Source organism: Heloderma suspectum, chromosome W (genome assembly GCF_057233095.1).
Source record: "Heloderma suspectum isolate Gila_16-S chromosome W, 16-S_ref, whole genome shotgun sequence".
NCBI classification, from domain to species: domain Eukaryota; kingdom Metazoa; phylum Chordata; class Lepidosauria; order Squamata; family Helodermatidae; genus Heloderma; species Heloderma suspectum.
The window spans coordinates 59,437,461-59,450,863 of NC_139475.1; the positions used below are offsets into that span (position 1 = coordinate 59,437,461).

The 13,403-nt window shown below is 45.7% G+C and overlaps 1 protein-coding gene across 1 annotated transcript in view; it reads left to right on the forward strand.

Moving 5' to 3' along the window:
- LOC146334064 (receptor-type tyrosine-protein phosphatase S-like) overlaps positions 1–13,403 on the forward strand; it is a 256,868-nt gene that overhangs the window by 151,863 nt on the left and 91,602 nt on the right. Inside the window, 2 exon segments of the mRNA XM_084824914.1 lie at positions 8,411–8,523; positions 11,854–11,901. Coding sequence (XP_084681040.1) covers positions 8,411–8,523; positions 11,854–11,901 — 161 coding nt within the window.

Below are 13,403 nucleotides of genomic sequence, written 5' to 3' on the forward strand. Positions count from 1 at the left end.
AACCGATCAACCTCAGCTTCTTCGGCCTCAGTGGTTGGGGCATAGGCTTGAATTACTGTGATGTTGAATGGTTTGCCTTGGATTCGTACTGAGATCATTCTATCATTTTTAAGATTGTACCCCAGTACTGCTTTTCCCACCCTTTTGTTGACTATGAGTGCTACTCCATTTCTTCTAAGGGATTCTTGCCCACAATAGTAGATATGATGGTCAGCTGAATTAAATTCGCCCATGCCTGTCCATTTGAGTTCGCTGATTCCCAAGATGTCGATGTTCAATCTTGCCATCTCATGTTTGACCACCTCCAGCTTACCTTGATTCATTGATCTGACATTCCATGTTCCTAAACAATATTGTTCTTTACAGCATCGGATTTTCTTTTCACCACCAGACACATCCACAGCTGAGTGTCCTTTCGGGTTTGGCCCAGCCGCTTCACTCTTTCTGGCGCTACTTGGAAATACCCTCTGCTCTTCCCCAGTAGCATATTGGACACCTTCCGACCTGAGGGGCTCATCTTCCGGCGTCATCTCTTTTAGCCTTGTGATACGTTCCAGGGGGTTTTCTTGGCAAGAATACTGGAGTGGGTTGCCATTTCCTTCTCCAGTGGACCACATTTTGTCAGAACTCTCTGCCATGACCTGTCCGTCTTGGGTGGCCCTGCACGGCATAGCTTATGGCTTCACTGAGTTACGCAAGCCCCTTCGCCACAACAAGGCAGTGATCCATGAAGGGGACAATGAAATTACCTGCACTCATAGGAGTCTCTGTATTAATTTCTTCTGAGAGCAAGTAACTCTGACTCGTACACCCTTTAGAAGTAAAACCTTTTGGTTTATCAGGGTGAAGTGTATTTTTTAAATCTTTTTAGTATACAAAAATGAGGACAACAAAGATAAAGTCCTAGGAGGAAAGGTAGAAGGAACTGGGAATATTTAGCCTGGAGAAGAGACAATTAAGAGCAATGGCCTGGTTTACACATAATGACAACGCAGAGTATGGGTTGCCATTGAATCATGGGTTGTTGTTGAATCATGGGTTGTGGTTACATATGAACCCCGCATTATGGTTTAACTATGGGTTTTTAACCAGAAACAACCCAGGAAGAGAACCCATGGCTTGTTGTTGGGTTGTGAACTCTGGGTTGCTCATGGTTAACAACCCATAGTTAAACCATAGTGCAGGATTTGCATGTAACAACAACTCATTATTCAACAACAACCCACGATTCAATGACAACCCATACTCAACCCATACTCTAGGTTGTTGTTATGTGCGGACCAGGTCAATATGATAGCCATCTTCAAATATTTGTCCAATAGAAGATGGAGCAAATAGGTCTTCTGTTGCTCCAGAAGGTAGGACCCAAAGCAATGAGTTCAAATTACAAGAAAGGGCAATTTGACTAAGCATTGGGAAGAACGTCCTGATGAATAAACTCAACAGTGGAACAAACTTCCTGGGATGGTGGTGGACTCTCCTTCGATAGAGGGTTTTAAGCAGAGTCTGGACAGCCCTCAATCAGGAATGCTATAGAGAGCACATATCCTGCATTGGCAGTGGGTTGGACTAGATTACTTTTTAAGTCCCTTCCAACTCTGTGATTCTGTGCTTCTATAAAAATAAAATTATAATGGAGATACCAATTTTTAAAGAAAAAACATAATTACCAAGCAGCAAAAATATTCATTCCTAGGAGAGGACATTTACAATAGACATCCCAGTACTAGCCAAAAGGTTCCAACCTTTTAATTAACATGTCAGAGTTAATCTTTCCTTTCCTGCATATATACCAAGCTCATCAAATTGTCTATTTGAGCTGCACCCTCTTTCATCCCTCAGCTATCAGAAGTCTGGGATTTCAATGGCTTTAAAATAAAGAAAAGGATGGCACAAATTCGTTTGAATAAAGTTTACCCAAATTTTGTGAAATCCAGCATGGCTTGGTGCAGGTTTGAGCACAGGTTGAGCAGGTTGAGCACAGTGCAGGTTGAGCACAGTGCAGGTTGAGCACAGTGCAGGTTGAGCACAGTGTAGGCCAAGGGTGGGGAAACCTCTTTCAGCCTGAGGGCCAAATTCAGTTTCGAAGAAGCTCTCAAGTGGTGCGCAGGGCTGAAAGCAAAGGTGGTAGGAGCAAAAATAAAACAAATACCAGTGTATTGTAGTTTCAGGGCACAATCCTATGCATGTTTAGGCAGAAAAATGTCTGGGGCCTGCTGGGAGTTGTAGGACTTTTTCTGTCTAAACATGCATAGGATTGCACCCTAAAGCTCTTACTCCTTGTAATGAAGCCTTAGGAGAGTCATTTTGTTGCACAAATTGCTAGTTTCGCCCCCTGGAGGCTAGTCCAATTTGCCCCAAAGAGGAGAGTCAACTTCAGGCCGGGTCCAGCTCGATTTTATTGTTTGCAAACAGTTCGACAAAGGAGCTCACGCTCAAAAGCAGAGTCGACCCTGGGCAACCTCCGCGCTACAGTTTTATCACTTAGCTTGCATTCCTCAGCCAGCGTGTCACTTTGATTGGTTGCCAGCGGTTTGCCTGGCTGCCTTATCTTAGGGTTACTGCTCACTTCGAGGCATGCGCAGCTCTTACAATACTACGTGCTGCTTAAGACACATACAATGGCTTTTAGGTTACATTTTTACTACAATTCCCCCCTCAAAAGGCTTTTCTCAAATTTATACTCTCTTTGGTCCAGCGGTGGACTACGCACTTAAAGGCGCAAACTATTATCGCTGTGGCATTGACGGTTTTCTCTAAACAGCAAGTGAGGCCTGGGACGCCTTTGTTCTAGCTACTAGAATGTTGACAACAAAAACACTTTTTTTTTTTTGAACTTTTGGAACTCAGTTTTGTTCCATTCATCAGGAACCCTTGAAACGAGAGCACCCTCTTTCTGTAGAGCTACTTGAGTCCTTTCAGGGGTTCATTATTCCAACGGTGACCTTCAGGTGGGTCAGCTTCTGGTGTGACCCTCTCTGGTGCGGGTGATGCCTTTATTCAGTGTGATGAATCCACTTTTTCCCTTTAGCGACTTTCATAGCAATGGGAGTGGTAAGTAGGATCTGAAACAGACCCTTCCGCTCCTTGGTAGGTGGTTCATCTTTTTAGGACTGGATTAGCACCCAATCGCTGGGATTGAGATTATGCACTGGAGCATCTAAAGGCCAGGATTGGTGCGGTGTCGCAAACCTGTGAAAACAAAACAGACTGCAAAGCAGTAACATAACCTTGAATCTTAAAACTTTTATTTTTAAATTCATATTTAAGCTATCAGCCATAGGTAATATCCGAGGTGGGCGCTTATGGAACGTTTAAAAGGTGTCAATTTAATACTTCCCTTGGGGGTGCACCGTACTCGAGTCAAGGTGATCGGCAAGGCCTGTGGCCTTTCAACTTAATCTTTCAACAAATTCTAATGAGCATTGTCTTTAAGGTGCGGTTCATCTTCTCAACTTGACTTGTAGATTGAGGTTTCCAAGGGGGGTGTAGCTTCTAGTTAGTTTGTTATGCCTGGGCCACTACTTGCGTCACTTGTCCAACAAAATGGGGCCCCCGATTTGATTCACTCTCTTTAGGTAACAAGAGCTTAGGGATTACGTTTTAACAGGATCTTGGCTACTGTCTGTGCAGTGCAGTCAATTGCTTTTATCATTACTAGCAGGTACCGATAGCCATGAGTCCGGGGCAACTCTGAAAAGTCAATTTGAAATCTCTGAAAAGGATAGTAAGCGCATGGGCGACTTCTCATTTGAGCTGGGGGCTCAAACATTTTTGAATTGTTTTTGAGGCACAAAGGGCAGTCAGCCACTGCTCTCAGGTCTTGGTCCAACCTGGAGGAGGCGCTATCTGCCTCGGGCGCACCCAAAATTGGGGTGTTAAAGGGGGATGATCCCTTTATTAGCTAACCATAACTTTTGAACTTCTCAGTGAGCAGCTTCAAGCCTGCACAGGTGGCTTTCTTCAGAGGATACTGCCTTACGCACACAGGGCTCTCCCTTTTTAAAAGAAGATTTTAACTGGTGTTACGCATTTGGTTGGGCAGGGGTTCTGTCTGCCCAGACACATGGATCAGCATTCTCTAAAATCTCAGTCCCTTTGGCCTCTGCCACAATCTCGACTGCTTGAAGGGCCATCTGCTAATTTGAGCCCTGCATTGCTGGCAGCTGTACTACAATCTGATTATCACGGAAGAAGATTTTAGCTTGCAGTTTTGTTAACAAGTTCCGCTCCAAGAGGGCAACCAGGTATGCAGATGAAACTACAAAGGCATGTTCCAGTATGTTATTTCCAGTCTTCGTGAGGAGGGGCTTACACACGGGCAATTTAGTTTTTTTTTCTTTAATTCCTTTTACAGTTACATCCTTTCCACTTTCTCTCGCCGGGGGGGCTTCACAGGGATCATAGAAAATGTGGCTCCAGTATCTACTAGGGCCTCACAGTCCTTGCCACCAACCCTTACTTTTACCTTGGGATTCTCCCGAGCGTTTGTTCGTAGGGTGGTGGCCCTTCAGCTAGACTCCCCCCCCGGCCAACCCCGGAGGATCCTGCCCGCGTTTGGCAGCCTTCAGGGTGAGTTTCTTTTCTCTTCTCTTTCAACTCTGGAAAATCTTTTTAGTGTCTCTTCTCTTGACAATACGCACATTTATTGAGCCCCGGTCGCCCCCCCCCCCCTCTGGTCGCTTCTGTGCTCTCAAGCCGCGGTTTATATCTCCGCCCATGGTGGCTGCCAGCATTGCCTTTTCCTTTTTTCAGGAATGGCACTCTTTTCATGTGCTCTCATGTGCACCATAGCTCTAAAAACTTCATGATCTGAGGTCTGATAAGGCTAAAGCAGGCGGTGATATTAAGGCTTGCTTCAATTTAAGAAAAGCCTTTTTTATTTTAATTGTCCACTTCTAGTGGGTAATATTCTTGTTAAAGCTTCATACGGGGGCTTTGCCCCTTTTTATGGCTACTATAGCCTCCCTCTTGTAACAGGCACACTTATCTTTTGGCTTGCATGTTCTGCAGATCATGTTTCAAATTCTCTGTGCCATGCGCCAGTTTTAACTCTTTGTCTTCTCTGCAAGTTAGGCTGTTTGCCATTGCTTCGACAGAGACTCGCTTGCTTAGATCTTCTTACTAATCTCAACGACACACATTTGGGATAAGCTTTCTTTTTTTTTAAGCCTTTTTGTCTGCTACTTTCTTCTGCCTTCTTTTATACCTTTTTCATATCATTAAAATCTAACACCATGACTGGAAAACATTTGTTTTGCATCGTAGGGCATGGTGGAGCAGATCTACCCATTATACTGCTCCTCTGACTGCATGGTCAGGGTCTATCAAAATCAAGGGAAGGGCATTTTCATACATGCAAAGAGTTCCAAGCCACCATTTTTGCATCGGCAACTCCACACTGCATGAGTTTTGGCAGAGCGTCAGGTTTGCCTCTGAGCAAATGGAACGTCAGAACAGTTCAGATTTTGAGAAAGAGCTGGGACACATGGGGCAGGAACTTTCTTAGGCTTCAGAAACACAGCTGGGCTTAGAAGTATCACGGGAGAGTGGGGGACTCTTTCCCTCTCACCTCTTAAGTTAAGAGAATTTGCTGCCCCACTTTTTAAAGGGAAACTAACTTTCGTAGTTTCTCTTTGAACTTTTTGAAGGCTGTTTCCTTTGTAGTCTGTGAATCTAGCAATTTGAATTTGTATGCTTCATTAGGGTAAATGAAATCAAAGCCATGGAAATCATAGAATAGTAGGGTTGGAAGGGGCTTACAAGGCCATCGAGTCCAACCCCCTGCTCAGTGCAGGAATCCAAATCAGAGCATCCCTGGCAGATGGCTGTCCAGCCTCGTCTTGAACGCCTCCAGTGTGGGAGAGCCCACCGCCTCCCTAGGTAATGGGTTCCATTGTCATATTGCTCTAACAGTTAGGACGTTTCTCCTGATGTTCAGCCGGAATCCAGCTTCCTGTCACTTGAGCCCATTATTCCGTGTCCTGCACTCTGGGATGATCGAGAAGAGATCCTGGCCTTCCTCTCTGGGACAACCTTTCAAGTACTTGAAGAGTGCTATCAGATCTCCCCTCAGTCTTCTCTTCTCAAGGCTAAATATACCCAGTTCTTTCAGTCAAATGCAGCTTTTTATCTGAGTGTTGAAATCACAAATCAAACTGTACACTGAGCTGATCACAAACACACACACAATCTACAACAACGGGAGTTTAAGGCTATGACAAGCCTCACAGTACTTTTTACGGCAAGTCTTTAACTGTCCAAAGTTCCAGTCCATGTGCAGAGTGCCTCTAAGAAAGAAGTCTTTGGGCCATAAAGAAGGGATGTTTTTAACAAAAGCTCTGTGTCTCTTCATCAGTTCGAATGGGGAAGGTGTAACCTTACACCTCTTCTAGATTCCTCCACAGATAAGAACAGAGCAGTGCTGCTCAGCTTTCCAGCTGTGATGCTTTTCTTGTTTTTTTGCAAATCTCACTCTTTTGTCAGGTCCTCACAGACACCTTCCAGCCTCTCTGCTTGCTAAGGCTAAACCAGCCGCGGCGAAGGGGGGTTAGGCAAGTCCCCCTTGGCTCTGCTCTGAGCAGGCTGACAGAGAGAAGCTCACACAGACCCTGATATTTTAAGAACTTGCTCTGTCTTTGTTTCTTGATCTTGCCACAGTCTTTAAGTCGTCAAACAAATCTCTTTCTTCAGAAGTTGCAACTTTTTCAACTGCTTTTGCTTCTTCTAACAAACTTGGATACGGTGGCAGACAAACTGTCTCTGGAGGGCCCCCTCCCTCCCCCCAACAACCTCTCCTCCCAACCTAACAGACCGAATCAGACCGGGGGGAGCTCAGGGCACCTTGGGCAGGGTCTCCCAGCCTTCAAGCTCCTTCCGTGGGGCTTGAATCAGGGGGAACAGGGGCCTTGGGCTTCACCTCGGAGCATACCATCATGACTTTACAATATTGAACTTTATATTCAACCTTTTCTCGCCTTCAGTGGATTTTGGTCGGCACTTATCCAAATGCTGATAACCTCACCTTCCCTGAGGCAAATTTATCTCTCACTACTTGATTCAGACACCACCCGGGGTCTCTTGCCTCTGCGGTCTTTTGCCAGTAACACATTTACACATTTACACTTCTGTAACTAAGGGGGATTCTTTCCGCACCAATTCAACTAACAATCAATATAGGCAAATTGATCCCATTGCCCATTATTTACAGCAATAACGTGCACTTTTCTAACTGTGGCCTCATTAAAGGAGCCGATATCTGGCCAGTTGACTCCAAATGACGGCCATTCCAATTGACAGAGTGTAACCAGCTTGCCTTTCGACAACTTAGTGCCATAATTATCTTTGACTTTGCTAAAGTTCTTTAGCATGCATCCCAAGGGAGTGGCAGAGCTTTCTAAACAGGAGCTACCCGCCCCCATTGTGCCTACCTCTATTTGAAACCATACATGGAGCCTGACAAACCTCAGACGCTTACACAGTCTGACAAACCTCAGACGCTTACACAGTCTGACAAACCTCAGACGCTTACACAGAGTCTGACAAACCTCAGACGCTCCGAAGGCAACTCAAACAGAAAGACAGAAGGGAAATCAAATACTTACTCCGCCCAGCACCCTAGTGCTGTCTCTTCAGACCCGTTCAGCCTGGTTGACTCAATCAATGGAGTCCACGCCTTTAACCTCCTGGGTGTCCCGACCCCCGTTCTCTGGTGCCGTGGCAGACCTCAAAGGCGGTCCGGCGTGCCCCACGGGCACCTTCGCCGGTTCTGTCGTTTGACCTCAGGGTGGTCCAAGGGACTCCTGACTGCTCGCCAAATTGTTGCACAAAATGCTAGTTTCGCCCCCTGGAGGCTAGTCCAATTTGCCCCAAAGAGGAGAGTCAACTTCAGGCTGGCTCCAACTCGATTTTATTGTTTGCAAACAGTTCGACAAAGGAGCTCACGCTCAAAGCAGAGTCGACCCTGGGCAACCTCCGCGCTACAGTTTTATCACTTAGCTTGCATTCCTCAGCCAGCGTGTCACTTTGATTGGTTGCTAGCAGTTTGCTTGGCAACCTTATCTTAGGGTTACTGTCTGCTCATTCCAGGCATGCGCAGCTCTTACAATACTACGTGCTGCTTAAGACACATACAATGGCTTTTAGGTTACATTTTTACTACAATTTCAACCTTTTAGATTGGGGGGAAACTGCACAAAACCCAGAAAATCACCAAATGATCAGTGGTTGGGTGAAAGGGGGTGTGACCAGTGGAAGGGGGTGTAGGCTGGACTTGGCCCTAGGCCTGAGATTCCCCACCCTTGGTGTAGGCAAAGCACTGGGCATAAGGTAGGACCTTTTACCCAAACAAACTTCCTTTATCGTTGGTTTGTGTTTTGTATTCTTTTCCCCATCTCTTTCCTCTCATCAGCAAATGGAAAGACTCTGAGCTGTGGATCAAGTGCATGCTGAACAATGCTGAGATCACCCCTCACCACCCCAAAGATCCTGTGGAGATGCGGCGCATCAACTTCCAGACACCAGGTAGCGGGCTGCATGCCATCCCCCACCCTACCCCACCTCTCTGGCCGCCCCACACCACTGGGCAGCCTTGAAGACAGATCGATCATAGAATCATAGAATAGTAGGGTTGGAAGGGGCCTACAAGACCATCAAGTCCAACCCCCTGCTTAGTGCAGGAGTCCAAGTCAAAGCATCCCGGACAGGTGGCCATCCAGCCTCATCTTGAATGCCTCCAGTGTGGGAGAGCCCCCCACCTCCCCAGGTAATTGGTTCCATTGTTGTATTGCTCTAACAGTCAGGATGTTTTTCCTGATGTTCAGCCAGAATCTGGCTTCCTGCAACTTGAGCCCATTATTCTGTGTCCTGCATTCTAAGATGATCAAGAAGAGATCCTGGCCTTCCTCTGTGCGACAACCTTTCAAGTCCTTGAAGAGTGCTATCAGATCTCCCCTCAGTCTTCTCTTCTCAAGGCTAAACATGCCCAGTTATAGAATCATAGAATAGTAGGGTTGGAAGGGGCCTACAAGGCCATCGAGTCCAACCCCCTGCTCAATGCAGGAATCCAAGTCAGAGCATCCCTGACAAATGGCTGTCCAGCCTCGTCTTGAAGGCCTCCAGTGTGGGAGAGCCCACCACCTCCCCAGCTAATTGGTTCCATTGTTGTATTGCTCTTACAGTCAGGAAGTTTTTCCTGATGTTCAGCCGGAATCTGGCTTCCTGTAACTTGAGCCCATGATTCCGTGTCCTGCACTCTGGGATGACCAAGAAGAGATCCCGTCCTTCTTCTCTGTGACAACCTTTCAAGTACTTGAAGAGTGCTATCATATCTCCCCTCAGTCTTCTCTTCTCAAGGCTAAACATGCCCAGTTCTTTCAGTCTCCCTTCATAGGGCTTTGTTTCCAGTCCCCTGATCATCTTTGTTGCCCTCCTCTGAACCCTCTCCAGTTTGTTGGATGCAGAATCTTAGCGTTACTTTTTTATTATAAAGGTAAGGTTCTAGTCCTCGTGACCACAGAAAAAAGTTTGAAAGTGTGCAAGCAATGCATGGAAACATCTCAGAAGCCAAGAAGGGTGTCTGAATACAGTTTCTTGCGCTGGGTGCATGGGGCAGTCAGTCCCCTATTTAATTCCTCCCCCTCCTTCCTGTTCCTTATGTCTAGTAGAACCTGCAAAAGGGATGCCAAAAGGGTTGGGGAAGCACAATAAATTATGCAGAATAAGAGAATTAATGCAATTGTCCTTAATTTGCATGGTTTATACAGCAGAATTCAACTTTCTTTGTAGGCAAGATTTTCATTATTTTTGTTGTTGTTTAGTGCTCAAGCCCAGGGATGAGAGAATCAGCGAGGCTTCAGCTTGTCGAAGTTCTCTGAGTTCTACCTCGAAGCTTGGTCCAGCTCATTTGCCTAAGTTCTTCCTATATATATCTCCTTTTCTGGGAGTTGTAGGACTTATAAGTTAACCTTATAACCTATAGTCTACTTTTTACTTATCACCTAAAGCCACTGTGCGACACGCATAAGGTTATGCATGTGTCCATGATACGTTTACTAAAATGATTTGGTTTTACATTTTGTTTCTTTGTTTTTATAGAGTACCATCTGTGTGCACTTTACAGAGTACAAGACAAGGTCTGTGCCCCAAGCAGCCTACAATTTAAAATCCAACACAGTGCAAAACAACAGAGGAAGATGAGGGAAGTGGAGGCAGGAGTAGTCAAGTGTGGTTATTTCAACCTGGTGCCCTCCAAATGTTTTGGACTACAACTCCCATCAGCCAGTATGGGACAATGCTCAGGGGCGATGAGTGAAGCAGCCTAAACCAACTGGAGAGCACCGGGTTGGAGAAGGCTGGGATATTATTCATTTATTTGCAGCATTTTTTACCCCGCTCTTCAGCCAAAAATGGTCCCAGAGTGGCTTACAAAGATTAAGAATGAGATAGTCCCTGCCCTCAGGCTTACAATCTAAAAGACATGACACAAAAGGAAAAGGGAGGAGGAGGGAGGAGGAAAAAACACAAAACCCAGGCACCAGCTTTTAGTTTCAGAGTTCTTGTAGGTGTTCTTTCTGGCAGGGAAGGGTGAAAACAAGTTCCCTGCAGCTGTTCCTTCTCTGGCTGATGGATGAGGCCAGGTTGGCCTCTCCCTTGCTGTAATGTTCTTCCTGGGAGGTGGGCAGGGGAACTAGCCCGTGGGGTGGGGTGTGCTTGTGCCCGGGTCTCTACAGAAAAGGGGGGTCTTGAATATGGATCTGAAGTTAGAAATCATGAGGGGCCCTAGGAGGTAGTTTCAGGCATACGATGCAACAAAGGAGTTTTACAGTGTAATCTTATACATATCTACTTAGAAGTAAGTCTCATTGAGTTCAATGGGTCATACTGCCAGGTAAGTGGGTATAGGATTGTAAACATAAACTCTGGTTGTAGAATGGAGAGAACCTGCAGTCTTGATTTGTACGTATGTTTGATATCCTCTGCTTGTTTAACTTTCGATTTTATTTTGGGGGTAAATATTTGAACAATTTTCACACTGACCTTTTGTTTGTTCCCAGTTCTTTGTGTGACTAGGCATAAACCCTTTTTCTGGTTTATATATGTGTGCGTGTGTGTGCGTGTGTGTGTGTGTGTATTTACATGTATACTATCTATCTATTTACATGCATACATACAGACACACACACTTGTGTCTGTACGTACGTATTTGTGTATAATAGTTATGTGTGTGTGTGTGTGTGTGTGTGTGTGTATATATATATATATTTAAAAAAGGATACTAGATGCTATTTTCCATCTCAACACATGAATAAAGCAAAGACTAAGGTGAATTGAATCTACCACTCAAAAGTTGTTGGGTAGAAACTGGATAGTACTTGAATGCAAAAATTAACACACAATTAAACTTCTGTTGTTGTGGGACAGGAAAAATGTGCCTTCCAAGTTTGTTCTCTCAATGTAACTTTACTTCAGCAGAAGGGGGGGGGGGCAGACATAATCATAGTTGTTATAAAGCACTTGCCCCATTGCTTGAGGAGGAGGGGCAATAAGACCCTAATAACCCAGCTCTCTTAAATCTTGGCCTCATTTCATCCCTCCCCCGCCCCCCACTGCCACTTTCCCATGCATGCACAAAGAACTTGAAACAATAGCCCCCCAAAAAGAGGGAAAAGAAGAAGAGAACACGGGTGCACACGCACACACCCCCAAACAAAAAACAACCCTTTCATTTCCTCTTAAATTTTGTGTTGCTTTTTTGTTTGTTTTTCCTTGGTTGAGTAGCATTTTTTTTAATAAAAGTGTGTGTATATTTGGTTTTGGGGGTTTTTTGGTTTTTTATTTTACTGTTTTCTGCAGATTCTGGCCTCAGCAGCCCTCTCAAGGACCCTGAGTTTGACCTTGAAAGTTAGTTCCTCTGTGTTTTTGTTCCTGTCCATTTCATTGGTTGTGCTTCCTTCCCTGCCACCACCGCCACCCCCCCGCAAAAAAATTGGTTTCTATTCTCTCCTGCTTCCTCTTCTCACATTCTCTCTCTGTCTCTATTGTCTGTGTCTGTGTCTGTCTGTCTCTCTCTCTCTGCAGCTTTGCAGCTTTTGCCATCTCGTCCCTCATGTTATGCCATTCGTTTTGTCTAAATCGTGCTTCCAGTTTTACAGTCCTTGAACCAAAAGGCCTTTTGCAAAATGACCCCCCTAAAAACCCAAAACCAAGTTTGCTGCTGAATCTATATATATGTTTATATATGTGTATTATAATAGTGCACCTTTACATATGGCTAAAATAATCATAATGATTGACATTTAAATAGAGGTTCAGAGAAGTTAGGGCCAGCTCTAGAAGCTGGTAAATGAACCATTCGCCTTGCCTCCCCCGCCCCTTTCAATGCCAGTTCCAGGTTTGGGGGGCGGGGGCTCAACAGAGCCCTCTCCCTGTGTGCACCCACCTCCTCCTCACTCTTGACACTACCCTTTTGCTAGCTTTTCTCTCTGTGCACAATCCACGTGGCCCCACAAAGGGAGAGGACGAGACGTGCTGAAGTTTTATCTCCTTCTCCTCATTCCTCCCTTTGCTTGGGTCCTGTTCCGTAACAATCTCCATCGCTGGGAGGACGCAATGGCCCAAACAAGATAGGAGGAGGCAGGCCTGGGACTGCCCGAGCTGGCTTCGTGCTGGAATAAGGGTCAGGACCTGGGGCAAGAGCAACAGTGCTGGGTCAGAGCGCGAGGGGTTCAAGAATTTGGGCAGCAAGCCTGTAGCTGTGGCTAAGAGCCTTTCTACACGAGGCATTTATTGTGTGCTTGTGATTCTTTACTCACAGTACTTTGCAAGTGCTTTACATGACATCGTCATCCTCCAGGGCTTCTACCATTCTTTGCAACCATTTGGGGGGGGGGGTGTTAAACAGGGGAAGTCTGGTATATCTGAAAATGGCAGAATGAAACCCTAGTGTAGTTGTGCAATTCAGCTATACCACAGTGCCACCTAGAGGTTATATAATGCAACATATAGAAAGGCAGAGATGGAAAAACTCTGGAGAAAAAAACATGTTTAGAGGATCGGTTCTTTATCCCACAAAGAATCTGGAAGCAGAAGCCTTGGTAAAGTGGCAGGTTAAAAGCTTCATGTAGAAAAGCCCCAAGGAGGAACCGTTTGCCCCAGCACCGGCTTGAGGCAACTGCTGGAGGTCTCATAGTTTGGCCTGGAGGATCAAAACTGAAGCTCCACCTTCTGAGCGCTGCAACATGCCAATTCAAGGGCCGGTGTCCTTCCATGCTGCTGTAGTCTCCTTCTAGGCCAGCCTTCCAGATGTTCTGGATGGCAACTCTCACTGGCCCCAGGCAGCAAAGCCAATGGTTGAGGATAATGGTAGTTGTAGTCCCAAACATTTGGAGGGCACCAGGTTGGGA